This window comes from Pimephales promelas, chromosome 23, assembly GCF_988280905.1.
Source record: "Pimephales promelas chromosome 23, fPimPro1.hap1.1, whole genome shotgun sequence".
Classification (NCBI taxonomy): domain Eukaryota; kingdom Metazoa; phylum Chordata; class Actinopteri; order Cypriniformes; family Leuciscidae; genus Pimephales; species Pimephales promelas.
This window is the reverse complement of record NC_142791.1, coordinates 6,064,533-6,091,283: the sequence shown is the minus strand read 5'-3', so window position 1 is coordinate 6,091,283 and position 26,751 is coordinate 6,064,533. Positions and strand designations below refer to the sequence as shown.

The 26,751-nt window shown below is 37.5% G+C and overlaps 1 protein-coding gene across 5 annotated transcripts in view; it reads right to left on the bottom strand.

Annotated features, from left to right (window-relative positions):
- Positions 1–26,751, bottom strand: part of auts2a (activator of transcription and developmental regulator AUTS2 a) — a 348,996-nt gene that overhangs the window by 303,212 nt on the left and 19,033 nt on the right. For 4 of the 5 annotated variants that reach the window (XM_089126454.1, XM_039676289.2, XM_039676290.2 and 1 more), the window contains exons 1-2: positions 26,351–26,644; positions 23,811–24,516 (exon numbers count right to left, since the gene is read on the bottom strand). In XM_089126454.1, coding sequence (XP_088982580.1) covers positions 23,811–24,086 — 276 coding nt within the window. In that variant the 5' untranslated portion in view covers positions 24,087–24,516; positions 26,351–26,644. Of the gene's footprint in view, positions 1–23,810; positions 24,517–26,350; positions 26,645–26,751 lie in introns of those variants that run through there. The other variant, XM_089126455.1, reaches the window with a different exon arrangement.

Here is a 26,751-nt window from a genome sequence, read left to right as displayed (position 1 = left end):
TAGATGGGGGTAAAAATCACACAGTGTAGCTTTAAATATAGTATTAAATATAGCTATTATAATAATTGTATTACTCTATTGTTTAGTATTCTATAGTTTATAGTATAGTATTTGTATTACCATTTTAATTGCAATATTACTACTTATACATTAAAAAAGCTGTCACACCATGTAAAAGGTGCTGGCAAAGTATGACAATAAACTTAAAGGGCTGGTTTACCCAAATATTTGCCTAAAATGGTGCCTAGGATAGCAATGACTTCACTGGTTCTTGAATGATTTGTACACTGTAAAAAAATAGTTTCATGATTTGTAATCCTAACATTTTGTCTTTTGTCAAATCAACTTAGATAATTTATGTAGTTCAGATTACATAATATTTTGAGTTTCGGATCATTAAATTAATCAATCGTATTAACTAATTTTTTTCCATTTCAATGAACTTAAAATTAAGGCAACCAGGTTACTTTTTTTTTTTTTTGTGGCATGTTTGATCTAATAAATTTAAAAAAAGTAACATTTAATGAAATTCTTTACATTAAAAATTATATTAAAAATATTAAAAAGTTTATATATTTATAATATTTATAAAAAAAAAAAAATATATATATATATATATATATATATATTTTTTTTTGGGGGGGGGGGGGGGGGGGGACTATCCACCAAAAAAGAAATAGTAGCAGAGTAGTTAAATAATGCATTTACATTTATGTACATTTTAACCAAAAATCCACTAAAATCAATTATTATCAGCTATACCCCCATCAGAGCATCTACATGCTCATTCACTAAACACTTACACTAATTTTGCCATTTTTGGACACCAATAAAATAGTTTTTACATATTTAATCCATTATGTAGCTCTTAATGAATCCATTGTATACATCTTTTCTTTCTTTCACAAAAAAAAAACAAAAAACGAACAAAGTGTGCATGCATATTACATATACAGTAAGCCTGATAACTTGGCAAAGCTAAATAAATCTGCTGTCGAAACAAAATGACAGGGAGAAACCTGATCCTAGATCAGCACTTCCTCACTGTGACAGGAAGAGTCATTCACTGACTCAGGTTTGAAAGAGTTATTAACTCGGGTGCAATGATAAGAGCACAAAGACGCAAACTAACAAGTATAAAGAAAGGCATTTGAATAATAGCACAAGAAAGACAATGAAAAGAGAGCCGTCTTATCATATCGCATGCCCCAAGAGATCTCAGCTTTAGGATCTGCCCAGTAAACCACAGTGCCACTCTCATTTACGGCAGACCAGCGTGATGAGCAAAGCTATTCCCAGAACACAGATGCCAGAGGCTGAACAGTCTTTCACGCACAGGCCATCTCAGGGATTCACTACTATAGTTGGCTCACATTTATAACAACGTTTGGTTGTGGGAAGGCCTACGGAGATCCCTGGCAGAAGATATACTATTTCTATTAGCACGTGTCATAAACATGTCATGGGATAGACCTCAGATTGATTGCATTTGTTGCAGAGAGAAAGAGAGAGAGAGAGAAAAAAAGAAATGTTTTTGTGTTATCGTTCTAAACACAAACCATTAAATTAGAAATCCAGTCCTTCAACACTCACTCCAGTCAAACAAAACAGTGTGGGTGTATCTATTGGCTCTCAGAGATGCATGAATGCCAAAGAAGGTCTTAAATATAAATCCAACCCATGGTTCACAGTTATTGGGCTTGTCACACATTATCCTACAGGAAACGGGTGCTAAATCATTATTCCGCTTATTTAAACAGAAAGTGAATTGAACACATCTACATTACCCTTTTACATTATTATAGCTCCTCTCTCCCCTGTCTGGTTGAACGCTTTGTTTTTGATGAAGCCCCTCATTCCGACATACAAAATGTGCTGTGATTGGTTATCTGGCCCAGTGTGTTGTGATTGGCAGTGCCTTGTGTGTGTTCGGCCCTTCATAACCGCAAGCTCTACTCAGTTGTAAATGTTAACAATTTCAAATCATTTCGAGCCAGATTCAGACCCTGACAATGTTAACGAACAAGAGGACTGTGCTGAAAGGATTTCAATCACGGACTTTGCAAGCATGGATTATGGCAACTACATAAAGCCTATAATTGGAACTGTTAATGGAAAACACAACTACAAATAATAACACATTCTTACAAGTTGTGATCCATAAACAACAGATTATCTCGACAAAATGGGAACGTCTTTCAGGAGAAGCTTTTCTGCTTGCATTGTACTCACTTCTGGAAGCTGTTTTCTATAAAATGTGCAGCACACAGACAAACTTTGAGGTTCTAATGTTCAGGAACAGTGTTTAAAAAAGATTTTAACCTCTATAAGTTCGTCAGCTTTAGGACAAACTTTTTCCGGGCAGTAAAAAAACAGCGACAACAACTCTTCCTCTTCTCTTAATATGGCCTCACCCCCTTTGTTGTGTATTGCAGAGGTTATGTAAATTTTAGGGTCTGTGATGTCACCAACCCGGGACAAAGCATGTTGTAGTCACTACCAACCATTTGTTGTCCTTAAAAAGTGATTTCTGTAAAACGTCTCCCTTTACCTTGAACTTTGAGCATCACATCTTTGGAGATAATATGTTTATGCTCAAACAGTAAAATGACACACTTACTAAAGTTAAAATCAGTGAAATCATAATCAACGACCCATTGAAGCGTCCAAATATTTTTGGGGCCACTATGACAGAAAGGATTATATGGGATATTCTTCTGCAAAAACTGACAGAGAAAAGCTGAAGTGTATGACTTAAGTTGTCTTAAATGATTTATGGTTCTTTCAAATCTCATTCAAAATTGAGGGCATATTTTTGGTCATCTGTAATAAGCACTTTGAATTCAGCCGTATACATTTCCTCACCGGATCCCTATTGAGTTCAGTTCCAGACTTCATCTGAGGTTTCTAAAACAGCTCATTTTTCATGAATAGCAAAGCCGCCGCTGATGCGCTAAATCCACAGAAGTTTTCTTTTGAATCCTGTCAGAATGGATTTTAGGTGTTGGTTAATGTGGTTTGTGTGAGACTCTTGGGTTCTCCTGAACATGTTTGTCAGCGGCTGCTGATCCTGCTCTCGCTGCGGTAAAGACTTTTATGCTCAATACTTAATAACAGCTTGTGCTGTCATCTCCACGGTTAGCATCTGATCTCAGCACAGCTGCGGGCTCTCTCTCTCCGCCTGCTGACACCTCACCAGCACCATCCTCACGTCACGCCTCCCTTAAAGCACAATGTTGTGACATATGCACGTTGTACGGTGAACACACTTCAATAGTGTTTAACTAAAGCAATAAGCCTAAAGAAGAGCTGTGGTATAAACTAAATGGGGTGTTGTGAGGTGGAAAACCCTTTAAAGGAGTAGTTCACTTTAAAAAAAACTTATCTAGGTCTTATCAAGCGAAACGATAGCTCATTTAAAAATTCGTGACTCTCCTGTTCGAAATTTTTCTTCAAAATGAACGGATCTTTTTTCATGTCATTTGGTTCGTTCAACGAATGAAATGAACGAATTGACTTGGGAAAAGATTCGTTCATTCACGAACGCACATCACAGAACAGAGCAAGGCGAGCATTTGTGCTTATAAAACTTAAACTTTTTTATTAATTTTTTAAATGAACAATCGTTTAGCTAGATAAGACCCTTATTCATCGTCTGGTGTCGTTTAAAGCCCTTTGAACAGTTTGCAGTTTGCACTGAATCTGTCTTTTGGACCTTGAACTGTTTGGTTACCAGTAAAGTCCATTATATGGAGAAAAATCCTGGAATGTTTTCATCAAAAACCTTAATTTCTTTTCGACCGAAGAAAGAAAGACATGGACATCTTGGATGACATGGGGGTTACTAAATTATCAGCAAACGTTTTTTGTTTTTGTTTTTGTTTTTAAAGAAACCTTTAACGTGTTAATCACTGAAACGGCGATTTTACAGAAATATAAAGGCCAACAATTTTCAATAAATAATAATCAATAAACGGCTAAATAAAACACTAAAACCTAAAATGGTTCCATGCCATCAGATAAATGTGTAAAATTAATTAAAATTAATAACTGAAGCAAGAAAATTCTAACAAAATCTCTAATTTGGCAGATAACCGATGGTCAATTAAATTGACTGTCTTCATTGGCCGAACTATAGAAGTAGTTGATGTGAGGTGTGCAAATGATGCTTCAAACATTAATCAAACAAATGCTTTACCTAATCATAACTACCTGTTTAAAACTGGAAAATGTTGATGTATAAAAGTAGCTTAAATAACATTTATTCTGAAAGGCCTACATGGGAGGAAGGGTGTGAAAAGAATCTAAAAAGAAGAATACTAACACAGCTCAAGCAAATAAACACCTCATTTAAGAGCAAGCCTGAACAAAATGCAACCTACTGCCGCCTCAGAGAAATCAATATGACATACCAAAGTCGTGTTAAACGCACAGCATGACAAAAACACACAGGAAGAAAGACAGAGCCATTAAGAGGCCTAATCTGTGAATGAATAGAGGGATAAGACTTTCAGAGTCTTACATCATGACCTTACCAAGAGACTGATGACTGAAAGCAACACTGTAAATTCAGCAAGGTTGAATTTGCATTCAGTAATTACACTGATGATGACAAAATGCTTTCACACAACAAAACAGCTCTTATTTAACAAAAGTGTTTTCCTTACAAAAAGAACAGAGATTAGTGTGAATCATTTCTGCAATTACGCATTCGGTCATATCGTTTCAGTCTATTCAAGAGTCACATAAAAGTATATTGATTAATGATGCAAACAAGCTTGAAATGATCTGGGAAATGTTTGCAGGTGTCCGCTCGGATAGGCAGCCTGCCAAGCAACTCCGATTTATTGCCATGAATCATGCTCACGATCCCGTACCGAGTCAGCCTACAGATAAATCAAAACAGGGAGGGAGACTAGAGACGGTCAGACCTTTATTAAATAAACATTAAAAGAGCGAATATGCCGTCTTCAGAGTAAAAAGAACCAAAATGTGTGTGTGTGTTTACACGAGATGGAAGCAAATATTGAAAGAGCTGGAATAAAATGCCATTGTGAATGCAGAGCACTGTGACCAGGGAGGATAATGCGTTTTCCCACTGTAATTTAATTCTCCATCAAACTTTACAAACAGAGTCTATTTGTGTGGTATACACACAAATCTAACCTAAAAATCTTAACAGAGGGCTTTACCCCCATCACAACCCCATGGTTCATGGTATAAATGTGTGGTTTGGGCACTTTCATGTTTGTTTTCTTCGTTTGGTCTGCTCATTTCAACTGGTCTGTTGTTTATATTTCTACTCGTCTTCCCAAGAGGCCTCCTCCATGTGTCCTCCTACATTAAGTATGAGCGTGTTAACACTTCCCACTGAATCCATCACTGTCAAACTGAAGATGGAGCGGTTGTGTTTTATAATGTGAGTAAACTTCATTATGGCCTCGCTAGAAAAAAAAAATGAATGCGTAAGTGTGTTTAGTAAATGCTCCCAGGCCTCTGCCGGCACACTTGAGAGTTAGAAAAACAGATTCATTTAATGCGAGGGTGTCAATCACAGCACATTTTGTTGTCGAGTGTGTTAGACACACAGGCACACTACTAGTGTATTAGACACAGGCTCATGGATCAAAACTGAAAGGGAAAAGACAAAACTTAATATACACTTATTTATAGGATTGTCACAATACTTACATTTAAGAAGCCTAATCAATAGACTGATGATTATTTGTAAAGATTAAACTTAAATCAGTTGATTTGTGACTGCAACATGACATGACTTTTGCGTAAACATACACACCAAGTTACGAAATTTGAGCTATCCGCGTGTATGCGTGTATGTCTACGCCGTTAAATGTCCGAGTGATACCGCGTGCATGTACACGCCGTTAAATGTTCGAGCAAAACGAAGCAAAAAGTAGATCTACATCTGGGGAGCAATATTTTTTTTTCCTAGGATGGTAGGGGACGACTCAGAAATGGTATTAACCCCAGTGACGCGTAGGTTTAGGACCGGGGTCGGGGTTGGGGTAGGTCATATATTTATATAGACAGTAATGTAACGTTAAGTCAACAGCACGCTGAAAAGCGATTATGCGTATTGATAGCGAGCCAAAAATGGAAATAGGAATTGGCGTGTCATACACGACATTTCATGAGATCTGGTGACTTAATATATTTTTTGAAAGACATAATTTCATATTTTCGATATTTTTGATATCACATTGCACTTAGTTTATTGAAAATACGTTTTTAAAAGACAATCAAAAACTGTATATATTGAATATAAAATTCAACCCGCCAAAGTGGCTAGTATGAGTGACTGTGTTGAACGCCACTGCTGAAAGCATTTGGCAGGTGTTAATGTCAATCCTTAATAATAATATAATTTAATACGTTTCTTGAGCAACAAATCAGAAAATTAGAATGATTTCTGAGGGATCATGTGACACTGAAGACTGGAGTAATGATCCTGAAAATTCAGCTTTGCCACCAACAACAGAAAACAAGTCCGTTTTAAAATGTATTAGAAAACATTGAATTTAAATTGCAATAGTATACTGTTTTAATGTATTTTCTGGATCAAATCAATGCAGCCTTGGTGAGCAAGTCTGTCAAGCAAGCATAGGTCTAAAAGCAACAATTGTATGTTATCTACTATCCATCTACCCACATCAGGTACACAATAGCTTGTGAATCCAGCTTAGATTGCTGTAACAGAGACAGCTGAAAATAACTCCTTATGATCAGTGCAGGCTTTAACCTCAGCTAGATGCATTTGACCTCACACTGCAAACTCTTCCTCCTACAGAGCGCTGAACTCGAGACGAAGAGAAAAAAACAGATCTGATGGAACAAATAAGGCTGTCGCATGGAGAGAGAGTGAGTGTGTGCCACTGAATGACAGTGGACCTCATTTCTTGAACTCTGATTTCAGTAGTTTGTCTCTTCTATAGCCCTCTTACCTACTAATGACCTGCATTCACCAGCCATCCAAAAGCACAAGCACTCTTGTTACATCAACCTGTACCAGTACAAAGCATTAGGCAAAGCACATAAATGCACAACGATCCCCTTGAAACAAGCCCTTCAATATCTGGAATTAGGGCAATCAATTTAAATTTGAAGAGTTCAGATGCAAAAGCCTCAAAATGCCATTTGAAATTTTCTTCTAGAATGATCATTTTTATCAAGCTTGTATATTTAAGTTCAGTGATTTCACTTAAATGGCAATGATAATTACCTATTAATTGTTATTTAAGTGAAATTACTGAACTTAAATATTCAAGTTTGATAAAAATCATCATTAAAGTAGAAAATTTCAAATGGCATTTAGAGGCTTTTGCATCTGAACTCTTCATTTGTAACTTGGAATACATGAATAGTTTTTAGTGTCCATAATACATGCACAGAACACCAGATCTGACAAAGATAAGGTGTAAATTCAGTGCAAAAACTGTTTTAATTAAATCTAACAACATCTATCTTTGAAGTTTATAATATTATTCAAATTAATAAATTAATATTAGTGTGTATAGTGCAAGTGTATAGTGTAAAGTATAGTGCATATATCCCATTTTGATCCGAATAATTCAGGACTGAAAACACAGTGAGAGCCAACAGGTTTGCATTCACAGCCTTTTATTTTGTGCAAATGTAAGTTGTAACATTTTATTTTGTGTACGCCTATCTATATCTGATTTATGTCATATTGGATGCATTTGGTTAAGAATTGACGTGATCTTTAACGCGCTCAGCTCAAACAACAATGCACGACTAATAATGACTATTGGGTAGGGCTGTAGTCAACCAAAGAAATCCTTGGACGACCAAAGTATTGTCCTGCGCAACGATTAGTCGACCAAAAAAAAAACAAACAAAAAACGGGATGTTTTGATTGAACATTTTTAAGACGGCATCGACCGATTAGTCGACTAAAGTTGACAGCCCTACTATTGGGACTGTCATATACCACAAGATTATAAAGAGAACAATATTGTAATAAAACATTGTGAATTATTTGGGTTTAGATGCCATGTATCGATGGTTATAATAACGATGGTTAATTTGGGAATGCCATATTACATAACATGAGAGCACTATTTTATAAAATGGCTGTGAATTCATTGGGTTTAGTTGCCGTTTTAGTGCGTTGTTCCAGCACGTCCACAACAGTCACACATTCTGACAAGCACGCATCTGAGGCGGCGTTGGTGACACATTGTATTTGTCGTTTTATTTATATATTAAATAATTAATTTAATTTATCAACCCCATCAAAACGTTTTACAATCCTACGAACCCTTTATTTAGATTAAAAAACATTCTTATTCATTTGTTGAGGAACAAAGACCCTGTAATGCTGTTTGTCATTAATGCTAACGATTAATCGATTACTTGATTGACTTTAAACGACGATCGATCATGGGAATTTGTGAAAATTGACATCCCTAATATCCATATTATAAAGAGTTCATGCCTTTGGTGTGAGAGACCCGGGTTCGAATCCACTGTGAGACACCAATGTGTCCCTGAGCAAGACACTTAACCCCTAGTTGCTCCAGAGGCGTGCGACCTCTGACATATAGCAATTGTAAGTCACTTTGGATAAAAGCGTGAGCTAAATGAATGAATAAATGAGTTCATCTGACTTTCTATGCCTAGATCTAGTTGGAAATAGACAAACCATAAGTGAGGTTTGCTGTTAAGAGAGTAAGGGAAAAATGCATACAATTAATTACTGGTAGTAAGGTGTAATAAACAGGGTGAAAACTAGTGTGATGAAGGAGCTGGTAATATAAAGTTAGATGAATGCTGTATGTATGAAAACGCTGTAATACATCCCATTACATTTCAGGCTCCTTTTCTGCTCTCAGACAGTCACACATAAAAACACACTCTCACATCCGCATATCTCTAGTCACAGCACTACATCACTTCTGTCATCTCAAATGACTCCAAAATGTTCCTCAGTTCTGCGATTCAATTAGCACATAAAACATCTTGCCAAGCCAAATTAGAAACAAGGCTTCCTCATTACTCTCCCACCAAGCACAAACTCACTGGGCCTCTAAACTGCTCCTCATGCATAATTCAGCAGCCACAAATATGGCATTTAGGCAGGATGGCTGTTACGCACCGAACAGCAAGGGTCGGGTACAAACAGGAGGCTAAATGTGAAACGCTAATTCTGAAATGAGTCAGAGAAAATAGACACGGACACGCACAACTAACATGTTCGCAGCAGTGGTTTTGGTTTCTCTGTCCAAAAGAAGCTCTGGTGATGCCTTTGGACTCTGACTAGATTTGCATTTCCGGAAGAAAATACAAGTTCAAGTCAATAAACTTGCAGTCATTCATTTTGTCCTTATTAAATCATGTATATAAGATTAAGACTACAGATTGAATCAGTAGTTCAATCAAGGGCATCATTTTGAGATCACATGACCAGCTGAATACTACTGTCTATATTATTGGGCACTTTCCCTCACTGACTAGTCTAGAATAGATTAATAATGGTTGACTACAATGTGCAAATGAACTACGAGAGCCCTGTCTGTGAATACATGCCCTTGTATTGTCCTCCTGTGTCTGCAGACATTGGCTGGACTTGCTCTTGACCCCAAACACTTCCGCTGACCAGCAAGCTGTTCCACACACACACCTAATCAGTCACTTCAGGGAAAACAAAAGAGACTTGGAATGGAATTACCCATTCTTCTCATGTGCCAACAGTGACAGCCTAAACAATTACTTGGCATGTGTTCGAGTATAGTTACAATAAAGATGGCTTTTCAAGTGGCAGGTGGAGAGATTGAGTCATTGCCCACAAATTCTAATTATAATTCAGATTAAAATGTGTTTACACTGAGCAAAAAGAACAATCAGAATTCTATTCCTCATTTTTAATTATGCAAGTATTTAATTTATGCATATAACTCTTCCCGCATTATTTCATGCATCATATAAGAGAAAAACCAACAGGCTGCAAAAGTAAATCTAACATCTCCTTGATCACAATCATGCATTTTCCCAGTCAATGCAGCCAGAATAGAAAATAAATACAATCTGGGGCTGTACTTCTAAATTTGCAATGTAATTAAAATAATAAAATTGGAATGATCAATTCTGGTATATCTATGACCATAATTTATTGGAGGCGGGTGAACTGATGGAAAAAGTCCATCTCTTTTTTTTTGTCTTTAGGCTTTTATGAATTTAGACAGAAATGAGATTCATGGTTTAACACTTGCTTTGAGTAACACAAACTCTGTGGCTTGAAGATCTTGATGAATGGGCTAGCTACAGGATATAAAATCAAGCCAAATGGCGTTCCTGCATATGGTGTGAAGTAGGGAGGAATAAAAATAGCTCTATCCGGCCAACAACAACATAAAACCCAAAAGAAGGAAATTACAATATGGGAAGGGACATCCATTATACAAAACAGGGCGCCATTTGTGTGTCTCTTATAAAAAAATGGTAAAATTTACTTCATAAATGAATAACCAATTCCAATTTTTACTATGTAGACATTTATCTAAACACATCTACAAAAAATACATTATTTTGAATTCTTTTTCTCCAACTTAACCTTCTGTATTAACAAACGTGCACATTTATAAAACAAAATATGCACGTAAACACATGACTTTGTCATTAATCCATATATTTTTGTTGAAGATGTATTATTAAAAAAATCAAGGTTGTTACTGATGAGAAAAGAACTCTTCTGTGTCCGCAATCACATACTGTCTAGTTGTTACATTTGTTTTGAAACTGACTTCACCACCGTTAAAAAAGTATGTTTTACATAGTATGATTGTGTATAATATGAATGAAATTCAAACCTACTACATTCACCATATTGTCATTGTCATGTGACCTACAGAGTCAGTTGTGTTGCTTAATTTCCATTCGCAAACCAAATTGCGCACTTCAGAATCTCACCAGAAGTAGGTAATCTGGGTACTTTCGTCTTCTGTTTTATGGATACTATGAATTCGGATATCCTACTTAGCTCACATACTGTTTTTTTTGTTTTTTTTTTGTCTATTATAGGCTATAGTATGGAAGTGGGGATATTCAGATGCAGCAAAAGTCTCATTTTGTCAGTAGGGAACAACATTAAAATGTCAATCTTGTTACCATGATTTTGTACAGTAAATAACTGATTATTAAAACGGAAAGTCTATAGAAATTTATACCTTTCTGAAGTCCCAACAGATATCAAAATGTATTACAAATATTTTGTGTCTAATAGAATGATTTAAGTCAACAATTTGTACTATTTAGTACGTTACAAATCACCTTATCAAACTGTCTCATGGGTGTCGCCTGTTTTCGTAGAATGAACCACTAGAAGGACATTTCAGAGAAAAAGAGAGAAGGAAAGAGATCAAGCTACCCTCCACTTGTCCTGTCTCGACCTGACTTTGTCTTGCATAGAGAAAGGTCAAGTTGCTTTTGGGTGTGTGCGTGTCAGTCAGAGGATGAAACATACAGTATGAGAGGAAGGGTATGAGAAGAGGAAGAGGACTCTGTCACAGTCTCTAACACAAACCTGCTTTGGAACTGCAATGAGATCACTTGCGGCCAGATGTTGGCAGGCAGAAAGCCAGAGGTCTCTGTGAGCCTTCAAGCCCTTACAGCCCTGCTGTTGACTAGCTTTCACAAACAGAGAATAACAAAAATGAATGAGTGGTGTCCCACTAGCTACTAACTCACAGATATGCCAGATGTATTATTATAAACCTACTTAGACAAGCCAGTTATACTTGAATAAAAATGTAATTTCCCTATGCATTAGCTATTTGAGTTTGAGCAGCATATGATCTCTTCTTTGCAGACTAGCGTTTGCAGCTAGAAGCATATGGGATAGACTTCGGGCACTTAACACCGCTATTTGATACATTATTTACGCCTACACCAAAACGCTGAGCGTATGCTTTCTGAGCGTGTCTCTGCAAAGGCAACCGTTACTAGTAATATTGCTCATTTTGGGGGGGAAATTGGTAATCTTAAACGAATAGTTTGGGGTATACAAGTTCAAGTTTTGGGCACATTTACCATTGTTCTACTAATTTCCGTGGGCAAAATCCAGTCATTTCAATAGGAATCTGTACAAACTGGAGTTTTTGTAAAAATTACACTCCTACGCAGTGCTTGAATTGGTCACATAAATACATAAAAGGCAAAAATATTATCCGATTAGTTAGAAATGTGTGTGTTAACATGATTTTAAAGTGGGGAAAAAATTATATATATATATATATATATATATATATATATATATATATTATTTCCTGATATCCAATTTTAAAATTCTGTCATCCTTAATAAAGCAACCTTTAAACCCAGCAATGACTATAAAAATGATTTAAAGAGCTTTAAAGCTCAAATAACACGTTTTAATATAATAATTAATTTAAGTGCTTTAATTTTAAGCTTCATATTTATTAAAGGGATACTTCACCTTTGGAAAGATGAATGTGTATTTAAAATGGGAGCTTCCTAGACTGAGAAAAGCCAGAAAATGTATTTTTGGCTAATGTGGATGAAAGACAACAACTCCCAGAATGCACTTGCTTCGCTGCCCTAGGAGGCCACGCCTACCAGTAACACCGTAGTTAACCCCTTAACTGTCACCCCCCCTTTTTGAGAATGCGGGTTAAATGCACTATTCACACTTAAATGGTTGTAATTCAAGAATGCCTTGGAATATATACCCAAGTTTGGTCTTGTTTTAAAGAAAACACTCAGCAGATTATTGCTGAAGTGAAAACACTTAAAAAAATTAAAGTATGAAAAAGTTATGGAAGTTTTAATTCACAGTAAATCAAATATACTGTACTATATATTTTTTATTTTATATAAAATATATATTTTACAAAATATTTTTACTCTAAAATAACTATAAAATCAAAGCCATAAATCTAACCAAGTTATGTTCCAAATTTGAAGTTGATATCACAAAAATTGAAGTTCCCATGAGATTTTGTTTAGGCGTAGTACCAAAAATAGCCACCGGGTGCCATTGAATTCCATTGAATTTAGTTGTGTACATTCTGCCTTAACAAATTAATACATTTCTGTCCAAATATCAATTTTGTCACAAAATTTGGAACCTTGAGACTCAGACCTTTCTGACAATATGTGTTTTGTCAAGATTAGAAAAGGTTTTGATCATAAATTATGAAATATAAGGATGCCCAAAAGGGGAGGAGCCTCATAAAATAAGTACCGTTTCTATGGTAACGCAACATTCAATTATAAAATGGTTTTCACAGGATGAATTCTGAGTTTATAAGCTTTCAAATGATACCTAATTTATGATAACTACTAAAATATGTGATATAATAAAAAAGGCGATAAAAAATATTATTATATTTTAGAGGATAATATATACATATATATTATAATTTTTAGAGGATAATGTTATACTATACTTTTTATTTTTTATTGAAAAATACTAGATTATATGTTTTATTATGAACTTTTAGCATAAAAACAGAAGTTTCAATGATTAAAAGTGGGTGCATCAACTTTTTGTGACAAAGGTCAGACCTCCTGTTATGACGCAGATTTTTTTAGGTGCACTCTTGTCATAAATTCATTAATTACTCCTCCTACATAATTTTTAACACAAAACAGGGGTCGAATATTTAATAAGAAGTCTTAGACCTTTCCAAAAATATATAATTTGTCATAATTAGATTAGGATTTAATAGAAATATAGTGAAGTAAAGTTAGGCGTCCCGGTACCGGGACGGTGACAGTTAAGGGGTTAAACAACAAGTCAAGGCTACTAGTGAGTCTCCGTGACGAGTCCGCCTGAAAACGTGTTTCGAGATCACCCAAAATGTCCGCGATTCGGCTTTTGCGTTCTACAATCGCCATTCATCATGTTTCCTGTGGCGAGCGGGACGAGTGAGGGCCGCGGGAGAACGGCGCGAGGCCGGAGGCGTGATTACCGGTGAGCGACATCTGTGAGACGCAACTATCTCGTGTCGCTTAGCAATTTTAAAACGCACATCAACCGATCACTTGTTTAGCGTTCATGTAAACACTACATTCAGATTCACCAATCGAAATTAATTCAGTTAGACTGAAACAAAAGCTGTGCATGTAAACAATGAATGACAACTGCAGAAAGCAAAAGCTAAATCCCGGACATTGACAGCCGGACATGTCCGGGTAAAAAAGGACGGTAACCCCTACTACTCAGCTTTCTCCACAGAACAAGAGCCTGCTAGCTTAGCTTCCAAAAAAAGAAGGCCGACACTATGTGTTCATTCTGTGAGTGAGATCGCCCTCTATGGGCGGGTTGAGAACATGCGGGACAGCCCCTACAACTGACTGTAGTCTTTAGCCTCTGGCTAAAAAATCCTCAGATGACGCAAAATGATGATTTTTGCATCATTGGAAGATTTTTTCTAGACAAAAAAAAAACATAAATCTCTCGTCTCAGGGGGATATGAGAGTGGAAAGCATGGTAATTCGAAAATACTACAGGTTTTCTACTAATACAAAGCTTAATGCTAAATCCTGAAGAATCCCTTAAAGTGCCTCTCCTTAACCTTGATTTCTGCTTTAGCTTTAAAGTATATGTGGTATATAAATACAAATAAATGTGGTAATCTTATGTCACCAATGCCGTCAAATGAGCTTAACTTGTATTAAACGTATTTTGTAAAACTTATTGGACTTCAGTATACAGCAATTCTGAATAGGAAACATGGAAAATAATATTTGTTGGGGTCAACTCCTACACTGTGGTGGTGTTTTTTCTTTTCAGAAGCACAGGTTGTTAACAGACACTAGAGCCGCCAGTGAGGCCAATACACACAATTTAATTTCAAAAGTGTTAACATCTTAAACGTTTTTGTCGTTTTTAATTAAAAGCTACGAAGGCATCAGTGCATATCAATGAACAGATGTTGGGAGAGTTTGGAGGCAATGCTGAGTGCTGACTCTTTCTCTTTCTCTCTCTCTTACACACACACACACAGTACACTATCCCCTCTGCACAACCTCACAGGGTCATTAATGATATTCTTGCCACACCATTTAAACATGAGAGCAAACATTTACTGTGGTTAACAGCCATTTTGCAACACCCCAGCTATTACCACAGCTGCTGCTACAGCTATAAAGTGTGAGAGTGTCATGGCACCTGAAAATAACCATAAAACAATGATTTACATATGTTTGTCTGTATGCAAGTCAATATGCATGCGTGTGGCAGACGTCAGACCTGGATTTGTCAATGGTAAAATTACACGTGCAGCTGTTTCACCGATACTTGTGTCAGCGCTGGATTAAAAGCTCTTAAAACAATTAACCTTCGTCACACCTGTACTCGTCACACCATTTAACAGATTACCTGTCACAACCGTGCACATCTTTGTATTTTATTTTTCCTTTAACAAGTGCACACATAGTTATTTTATTTTTCGAAATGCCTCTAAAGATCAATTAAATGTCAGGTCATGGCTAATATCATCAGAGATTGGATGATTGCTTTTAATGGAGCCAAAATGAGAGAAAAAGCGTTTGAACAACACTGCAAATTAATGAGCCATTTTAATCATGCAATAAGCAAACAACTCCTCCTTGACACCCAAAGATTATTCAGTATTGATGTCAGCTTGATATTTAGTTTAATTGTAGACATATGTGCATTAGTTTTAGACAATATACTGAATTCTGAGTCTACAAACAACGCTCATTTATTTTAAAATTTGAGACTTTTTCACATCAGTCATTCCAAAGACAATAATTAATCATTAAAGTTAGGAATTTGGCTGATTATAAGAATATATACTGTATATAACATTGAATTTACAATCACCAGCACTGTATAATCAGGACTTACAGTAATTCCACATGGCTGATCCTCAATTGCTTTTAGCACGTTTTGTATCTTTAATAAATGATTTTTTTTTTTTTTGCACAATAGCTTCACTTTCAATCCCATCTCATGCATTAATAACCCTACAACAGCAAAAGCATTGCTATACATTTGACTTGTGATCCAAAAGGGACGCTGTCTAAGTAGGAGTCTAAAGGAATGTAAAAGCGTAACTACAGCATGATGATCCATCGGCTGCTTTTAGCGTGCCTTTAAGTGACAGGACTGTATATTTGATGTGTCAGTCATGGCTCCTGCAGCACTGTATTAATGCATATCACATATCATATTCTGACAGATTCAAATGAGGTCTAAATTAATATCGGCTGTCACTGCCATAAGCACTGTTAGGGAGGAAATTAACTGAAGTGACAGATATCATGTATAGAAATATTCAGAACCTGCATGCCTTGGAAATCACCAGCAATTTTTGACACTAAAGAAATGAGAGTTGCATTTTACAAGCAGTTATTGACAGACTCTGTGTGTTTTTAACTAGGCACACATGCAACATCAATAGATTCAGCGCAGCAATATTCTTCTCAATGAAGAGTATAATCAATTTCTCTATCGTTCTCTCTCTCTCTTCATCTTTCGATTTGTCTGTTTCAAACAGCAAAGAGACATCTACAGCTCAGAAAATCTATAGCCCGTCTCGCGATTCTGCCAAGATGACATTTCTGTCATAGTGCTTATGACACGATTTCATCAGAATACAAATACACATGCACATTGTCAACAAGAAACGGAAGTGTGTCATTTTTTGCATGTTAACAAACCGTCTGCCATCCTTTCTGCTGTAAGACATTTGTAGGTTTATTTCACTTACAACAAACTTAGACACTTTCACTTTAAAGATTGAATATCACACTATTCCAGGTTCAAGTTAAGCTCAATCAATAGATTACAGTAACGCACTTAAAATGAAATGGGCAGCTATTTACTATGTTAATATATTAAGCTTTAATAGTATAGCCAGGTGAGGCAGACAAAATGAATGTTAATATTAACATGTAATCGTTACTGTGGAAGAGTGACCTGACATATGATGTATAGGTATAGTGTAGCTTAGGTGAGAACTGACGAATGCAGAAGCACAGAGGATAGAGCAAAGCAAAACACTGGTAGTGAATTAGGCCTAGAAAGTCTTAAACTAAAAGTTTTAAAGAAAAATCCAAGAGGATTTCTTATTAAAGAGGGGTCTCGTCAGAGGTGCACATAGAGATGATGCCGGAAGCTACTGATTGTGGTTTATAAAGTTTTAAATATGGATATTTTTCCCTTCAGAAGGAGTTGAGAAGGCATTTATTAACCCACTGAAGTCGTATGAATTACTTTTATGATGGATGGATGTACTTTATGGAGCTTCAAAAACTCGGGACACTATTCATGCCATTACAAAGCTGGAAAAGCCCGGATATTAATATAACTCTGATTGTGTTAGGCTGAAAGAAGAAAGCCATATACACCCAGGATGACTTGAGGGTGACAAAATTATGGGATCATTTTCATTTTGGGGAGAACTATTCCTTTAATGCCTTTTATCCAAAAAAAATTACATTATGAAGACTGTAACCTTTCATGAATGCATAACACAGGGGCTGTTACTTTACACCCTGGTGACTTCATGCGTTTTCTGTGATCGGATAGCTATCCGATCGTGAAAAGACCAGGTGTAAATGCCGTCCAAAACGCATTCGAGACGGATTTGAATCTGATCGCTCAAATCACTTCAGGAGGTGGTCAGGGCCGCATTCCAGACGAAACTGGACCAGTATAAATGCATCTGGTTGTTGAAACCACATATGCAAATTTTACTCCTCCCAAAAATGTGAGAGCATGTTATAGGCTATATGTCAAGTTATAGTCAGATACAACTACTCTATACCACAGATGAGCAGCTGAGCATCTGTTCATCAAACCAAGGTGCAAACTATCGCAAATTAAAGGGAAAGTAAGGCGCAGACGCTATAACACACAATCATCTTCATTAAAAGTAAAGAAACGAAATGATCTTACCAGGGCTGTAGCCACTCTCTCTTATTGCCGTCTTTGATTTTGAAATCAGCCGATGATAAATGAAATTCAGTCTCAATAAAATCTGCATATAGTGCGGGAATTGAAGATCGGATTTATATCCGTTTTGCAAAAACACATTTATGTGACCAGGTGTAAATGGAATCGTTTTGATAAATCAGATAGCTATTCGATCTGCGAAAAGTGGCCAGGTGTAAACAGCCCCACAGAGTTCACTCACATTTCAAATGAATTACAAGTTGTCAGGATGCTTTTAGTCTCGCCGTGGCATTAGGCGATAGACGAAAGATGTGCCCCTCTGGGCCTCATGCCAAACCCTCCTCCGGCCATGACCTAATTTCCACTTTCAACCATCCACTTCCTGGCACGATGGGTGCCTCCTCTGTCTTTTCCATGTCTCTTTCTGAAATGCTAATCTTTTTTTTTTTCTAGAACTCCATTTAAGTTATTGCAGGCTGTGTAAATATTTGTAAATGATAAAAGCTCGGTCTGAAATCATTAACAAGCGACTCAATTTAGCTAAAGAGGAGAACACAATGGAGTCGAAAACATTAGATGTGTTCGCATTAAGATCAGAAAAGCTATTTTGATAGCCAGCTGAAAAAGAAAAACCAGTGTGGAACAAATGCTTTGTTTTGCGTCAGGCACTAGAACATTAGTATTATTTACATTGACTTAACCATTTTCTTCTTACGAGTGGATCAATGGAGTGGGGAACGCAGGCAAGGGTGACTGCTGTTCTCAATCAAATGAGCTTGGAGCTTTACAACACAATGATCACATAAAGTGGTTTAAGGGCACCAGTGGTGCCGGCATTAAGTAATATTGAATTGGGGATGCAGAGGCGGGCAAGGGGGAGGAGGTTGAAACGATTACGTGGCAACTTTGTGCTCAGGGACCAAGGGGGAGGAGGTTTGTTGAGGCGGCCCGAGCCTGATGATTTAGTAATTTCTCAAAGTGGTGTAATACACTGCCTCTCAGGCCTGTCGTTCCAACACTAAGCAGCATTAATAAACACCCGCTCGCTGATGGCTCACTCCTATATGAGCGAGCCTGACCACTGGAGTGGAACGAGTTGGATTTCAATGTGTCATTTGGGAATACCTGTACGAATTCTTCAAGCCCCTCCTGGCAAATTGAGGACAAATTCCTGCTCATATTGAAACCATCAAGGGATTGTTGTAAAAGAAGGACAAGAAAGAGAAATAGTGAGGTAGAGGAAGAGAGAGAGAGAGAGACCGTTTAAATGAGACGGGATAAAGAGAGAATAGGTGTATTAGTTAAAAGTAAGATGGCTCTGACTGTCTGCCACATATTGTAAACGTGGGTTCATATGGACAAAAAATTGTTGATACATTTTTGGGCCAAAATCACAACAGCAAGCAATCAAAACCCAATATTAACATCCCCCTACTGCTTTACTTCATATGATAAAAATTCAATAAATTTGCTGCTGTGGAATTGCAGTTTGCACTAATACATTGAGCTCAGGAGCTCATATACCGAAAATGTCTAGGTTGTGTCATTTCCATATCCAGTTTCCCCCTCTTATCATTTATAATGCTTTTTCTATAATCACTCTTATTAAGACAATAATTACATTAGAATAGGCCAACAACATGCATCAGATTTGGTCAAGTCCCATGATCATCTGAGCTAGCCTAGAAATCTAGACGCACCCTCGTGGCAGCAAAAATTATTTTGCCGCCAGTGTGGTCTAGCAACTCTCCGTTGGCTTTCGAAGTGGAAAAACCTAACTCTGGTCAGGCCAATCACATCGTGTATAGAGTTGGTGGGCGGGCTTAGCACAATGACGGCAGAGTTGTGATGTTTTGCGCCGTGATTTGCACCCTGGGTGAATTCCCTGCAACTTGAAAACAAATAAGATGCTGCTGGCGAACAGCGGTCTATCGAATCGGCTTTGGCCGCGACTCTGGATGACTTGGAGTTAAGAGAACATCACTTCAGTCATTCTTAAAAAAGGAAGATGTGTTCGGAGTTGACGACCGGATGCAGCAAAAGTTTAATATATCAACTTGCTCCACTGCAACATGACATTATGACTTTCGCGTAATTATAAACGCCACTTTCAAGTCAAGTGGCGTGTTATCTAGATACGCATTTTGAGCTATCCGCGTGTTTGCGTGCATGTACACGCCGTTAAATGTCCGAGCGAAACTAAACAAAATGTAGATCTACATCTGGGGAGCGATATTTTTTTCCTTGGATGGTAGGGGACGACTCATAAATGGTATTAACCCCAGTGACGGGTAGGTTTAGGGACGGGGTTGGTGTAGGTCATATATTTTAAGACAACGGTGTTCATAAACACGCTGAAAAGCTATTATGCGTGTTGATAGCACGCCAAAAATGGAAATACGAATTGGCGTGTCATGCATACGCCATTTCATGAGATCAGTCTGGCTGGTCGGAAAACGCATTGGACTCAGCCAGCCACAGCCGTTCCTTGCTCTGGTTGGTTGTGCCGCTATCCTATGGTGTGCAGAGGGATATTGAAAGACAACTGCTCATCACACTCCTCAGATTGAGGTATGCCAATTGTGAGTTCCCAGACCTAACATCTTGATGTAGGCTACTTCTGAGCTGCATGCATGAGATCGTTGACATGCAGGATCTAGACTAGGGTCTCCTGCTCTGTGAGCTTCTAAATGAAGCAAGATGAGAGAGAACATGCAGGAAACGGCTATAAGTCACGGATCCCAGAAGAGTGAAAAGCGGTGAATGAGATGTCACCCCTGGAGAACTGCGCCTGCGGTTCATAGCGCTATAGCGTGACAGTGTAAGCTGCTGACGGGCTCCTTTCACAGATTACTGTAGTGAACAATGCAACAGCATCTGTAGGGGATGTGAGGGTAAAGCGTGCAAAGCTTTGTCATGTCAGACTGTTGGGCTTTTAACAGCAAGAGTGGCGCTGAAAGTCAGAATGACACTCTACAGATGTCCTGTCAAGACAAATAAAACTATGGCGAGTGCCAATGCGCCTTCAAGTGCTCCTGGTAAGCACCAAGGTATGACACATTAAAAGTCAGAGAATTACAGAAAAAAAAAAAAAAAAACTGTTGTAACCATAAGTTAACACACCTGCATTACTTATACCCAATCTATGTTTTATTAAATGCATCGCATTTAAAAAAAAAATATCATGCAACTTGCAAACTGCGAAGGGTGAGTAAATAGCTGTACATGTATATTACTTAACTATAATAAGACAAAAAAATTAATCATATTTAATGAATAACATAAATACAAATATTAAATAAAAATAATAGTATTGAAAGACAGCCTGGTCATTTTAATTTAGCATTTACTGCTTTCAAGGAGTTCTTATAAATGGAAAAAGCTATTTGTTAGCAGGACCCCAAACAAAAACTTGACCCCTTGCTTTCCATTCCAGCGTCTTAAGGCCGTGTGTCCACCAAAGCGTTTTTCCACGCGCCTGGCGTATGTTTTCAATTGGTTTCAATGGGAGCGCAGCGTTTTTTAAACACCATGAGCGTCACGAGACGCTGAGTGTTTTTTACTGGTCGCCGAGAGTTGTGCGAAAAATGTTCAACTTTGGATAAAACACAGACAGCGCTCATCTCTCTCACTTTTTAGCCAACCGTCCAATCACAGTGGAGGAGGGGTGGGACTAAACCACCCTGACCAACTGTTACAACATTGTTTCTGTCAATGACATCAACCAACAAAGCTAACCGAACAAAATGGATGAAAACTAAATTTTTAGTATAAAACAATTTATCTGCGAAATCAGTTAAGTAAACTGTGATGCGGATATTCTGCATCATAGCAACGAAACGTCTCAAAGGAAAAAACGCTGAGCTGCCAAAGCACAGCGTCTTCAGCTTAGCGTCTAGCGTTTTCAGCTGGATAAAAACGCTTTGGTGGACACACGGCCTAAGTCTGGAATACACTACATTACTTTTTCTCAGATTTTTGCCCCAATCTGCAGTCTATAATCTAGATGAGTTGACAATAGTTGCCGCAAGTCTGCAGATTTTTAAGCAGTCGGAGATGACAGATTTCACAGAAAGGAAAAGTCTGGTAGTGTATGATGATCCTCGGTCGTTCAGTGTATAATGGCCAGTTTCTCTCTGTAATCCTTTACAAAGTTGGAAAGTGCATGATGGCTAGTGTTTTAAAATATATTCAGATGTTAAAAGTTATGTGTATTTCAGCATTTACTTTTAAACATCAAAACTCAGGTATAATTGTATAATTCAGAGTTTCCCACTGGTAAAACTTCACTTGGTTATTTTTGTGCATGTTACATACTTTCAAATTCACTTGATGGCTGTATAAAGCTATAAACTCATATGGCCTTTTTCCCAATAATCAGAACAATAATAAACATCCACAAATTATCCATTTGATCAATCTGCCAATAATGTGTAACAGTCCAAACTAAAGCAGCTTGTTTAGTTTCAAAATGTATGCTGTCAAAAGGAGTTAAAGATCTAGATGTTTATTCTTTTGTTTCATTATATTTCATAATTGTTGTGTTTGTGTTTTTTAAACTAATTAATCTTTTTAGCAGAATCTTGTTTCTTACCAAAAGTCTCTGACTAAAATCTGTCATCTGAACCATCTACAATTATAGCTAAATTATGACATCATGATCATCATTCTTCAACTTCACCAGAGGACATTTGCTAAAGATAACACCCTTTCTATTCATGATGATTGATTATATATAAGAAGATCGGATATAATAGATTATTATTAGTATTCAAGCATCAAGTTTGATCTGAAACAGTCAACAACATTCTCAGTTCATTCATTCATACATTTTATTTCATTCTTTTGAAAAAAAAGAAATGAAAAGGAGCAGAAAGAAGATATAGCAGAAAGAACTTATAATATCTGCACACGTATCAACATAAATCAAATTACAATTCCAAAGAGGTACACTTAAAACACACATTTACTTTGCAGCACCTATATGCAAAGTCATAAATCAAATAACACATTTTCCTACTAAATAGATGCAATATATTTTTCTATTAGTAATGCTTTTACACTCTTCTTAAAAACAAAAAAATGATGTTGAAGTTTTAATTTCACTATTTAGATTATTCCACAGACTGACACCCTGTATTGAGACACATCTTTCCTTTAATTTTGTTCTAAACTCAGGTTTCTGAAAGACTTCAGTTCCTCTTAAATTAAAATTACTAACTCTCTTGATGAATCTATTTTGCAAGATTTCAGGTAATGTTTTCAAATGCACTTTACACATTATTTTTAGAAGACTGTATTCTAATAAGTCATTGAATTTTAAAGTTTTTAACTGTATAAATATTGAATTTGTGTGAGCCCTATATTCGCTTCCATTTATAATGCGAATGGTACGTTGTAGTTAAGTCATTAAGCTCTCAATTACAGGTGTTTGTTGTCCCCCTTGTCTTCTTCTACAGTACGTAAGGAAAGCTGTAGGCTAATAGTTGAGTGCATGAAGTGAATCATCCATTTACAGTATTTGAAGTGCACTTCTTGTTGGAATTTCCAATGTGAACACTCTACACACACAGTATCTGTCATACAAAATGGCATTGAATAATGCACAAGTACACAAATTCAGACGTGCCTTGCACATTTGGCAGGAAAATGGCATATAAAGCCACATCTGCTTGAATCACAAACACACTCACAGTGGAACAACAGAAAATCCAATACTGTGCAAACAGACCCAGGCAATTAGAGTCCAGAAAGAAGCAGTCTACAGACAATAATAAACCAGTCATTATACCGCCACTGAGCTTTTCACAGCCAAACCAAACAAGCACTTCCAAAAACAGCAGTCAAAAACATTCACACGAAGTCCGAAGTACAAGTTTCTTACCTCAAGGGCTTCCAACGTTATAAATCCTGATATTGAGAATCCGTCAATGATGTCCTCCTCAGCAGAGGTAGACTCCTTCCTCTTCCTCCTCGGTGGCTTGGGTCGCGAGGAGGAGGAGGGGGGGTTGGTGCGGTCTTCCCTCTCAGAATCCGAGGAGAATCGAAGCACGGGTCCCCGGACATGGTTATTCCTGATCCCGTTAGACATGCGCTCCCGGTCTCGCACGGACCGAGACTTCCGCTTTTTCCGGATCCCGCTGCACCGCGGGCCATCCATTTCACCAGATGACACACTCAAACGAACACTTCCTAGAGAGGAGGTTCTTGGCTCAAGCTCAGTTGTGGATGCAGAACTCGCACAATTCCCAACAAACACCTGAAATTGAGAGCTTAAAAACCGAACTCCAGTGTGAGATGTGCTATCATCCAAATTCCACGACCGGCTGATGTTATGTGACTTTGCTTGAAATGCAACACGCACATGAGATTCCAGAAGAAAAATGCATATACATCCACAAGCACAAAAATCCAAAATAGAATCCTGCCAAACTGGAAAGTATCCAAACTTCCAAATTCAGACCACGTTTACGGGGAAACAAACTGGCAGATCACTTGAAGTGTCTTCCAACGGAGCTGTAACAGGTCTCCACATGGCTGTCCTCACGGACCCAACACTCTGTTTAAGTGCAGTCTGACACCTTCCCATCCTACGAGTCAAAGAGATAGAGAGCAGATGTTTGAAATGTTCTCTAAAGAGCATTCCCAGAATACCCACCCTTATCTATACGAATACATCATGCAGGCAAATGAATACTTTTCATAATACATTTGGACCCTCTGCAAGAGATCATCTTAAGATGTTTTCCTTTTGATCTAATTCCACAATGACTATAGTCACTTTCACATTCCCATCTTCCTAGATCTTACAGTTTCTTGAAAGAAAACAAAATCTATTGTAGGAAATTATTCAAAATGTGTTCTTGCAGAATAAATACATCATATAATGAGCCATTTACAGAGCGGAGTCTAGATCTCCTGTATTACATATTCAAGAGCTTATATTTCTCCTCCTGCACAGTCATTATTCTGTGACTGCTATAACCGGAGACAGGCAGAGTAAAATTATTCGTTTTTTCTTAACAGAGCTGTAGATCAAGAGAAAAAAATTGTCATTTTCTCACAGCAAATTTTAGTTCAACTGAATACATTGACGGAACGTTTATGGCTTACTTCTAGTCATCTACTCAAAAGAGTTATATCTATGTACAACAAGAGCAAAAGCCACACAGAAAATCATTCTGCACCTTACTGGTAATCTCTACTCCTCTGTTTATTTTCTCAATGTAACCAAACTATAGATAAAACACTAAAAACCTTCAACACAACTAGCTATATCCAGGGCTGTTAAAGAGAAGTGTACATTAGGTTATTAGAATACGAACAAACCAAGGCCAGCACAGCTTCTGAAATTATTCATTCCAAGCATTATTTTTCCATTAATCTTAAAAAAGAGACAAGTCTGCGCAACATAATAAAAAACTGCAGTTCACGTGTAATGTCCTGTCATTATGAAGTTGCCTAACTTATTTGTTTGTTTTTAAACTAATGAAGCTTTTGAGCAGAATCATCTTTTTCTACCAAAAAGGCTGTGGCTAAAATGCATGATGTCATATATGATGTCAAATTGATGACATCATGGTCATCACCAGCAGATATTAACATATTCAGTAGCTATATTATGACATCATATTCAACTTCAACAACTGACAGAACACAGAATCTACAGTACATTATGATATCACAATCATCCATCAACTTCACTAAATCTGCAGCTACACTGACATCATAACCAAGCATCACCTAAAACATTGTCAGATGACATAAACAGCTTAACAAATGAACTTTACTAGACAACGTGAACACTTACACTAGTACTAGTAACATTGACATCATAACTATTAATAATTGATTGACCAAACAAGCAGCTACGTTATGACATCATTATCAAGCATCAAACAGCATCAGATGACATGTTATCTCACAAATAGTCATAACAAAGATTTACAACAGCAATACATAATCAAGCATCAATGTAAACTTACTTCACAAGATGGCGAGAACATCTACATTATGACATCATCAACTTAAACTTCACTGGCCACCAACCACCAACCATCTGCCTTAAAAAACCACCACTAACAAAACACTGAATATCAGCATTGCAATCATACTTTTTCCATATGAATTATGCATCCCAGTAATATTTTACCAATAGCAATGATCAACAGTACAAGTCAGCTATTATTACAAAGCTATTCCCAATCACATATCTCTTGAACCTGATGATGCCCTGTGCTGGCACTCCTGTCAGACACACTCGCGCGCGCGCGCGCGTACTCACTCACTCACTCACACACCAAATATATAAATGGTTTTAATGTATTTACACTCCCTGCCAGTCCTCCCTTCACTCTCGCTGTCTTCCATGAGTCTTTTTTGTCTCTCTCTCTTTTTCTCTGTCCGTCAGAAAATCTTACGCACCGTGGCAGGTCCAGCCCACAGCAGCAGCAGCAGCAGCAGCGCCTGGCACTGCCTCCTTCAGCTCTAGATCCACCAAAACACAAAGCCTGCCTTCTCTCCTGCAGGACAAAAGCAACACATGCAAAGCCTGGCGAGTGGAGAAGGGCCGTCCGAGCGAGTCGTCGACATTCGGAAAGCGCGCTACTCTAGGACGGAAAACAAAAGAGAATTTTTTCCACAAACAAATAAATCCTGCAAGGAAGCGAAGCTGCTCCTCTCCGCGAGTCCGTGCTTCAGGATCCCAGAGCGAGCGGGGACCGGGCGGATTGATACAGTACTGCCGCAGTGCCGCTTTACAGGCGATCCGCTTCCTCAACGCATATAGTGCTGCGCTCTCCATACAGATCTCTCGGCTTAAATGC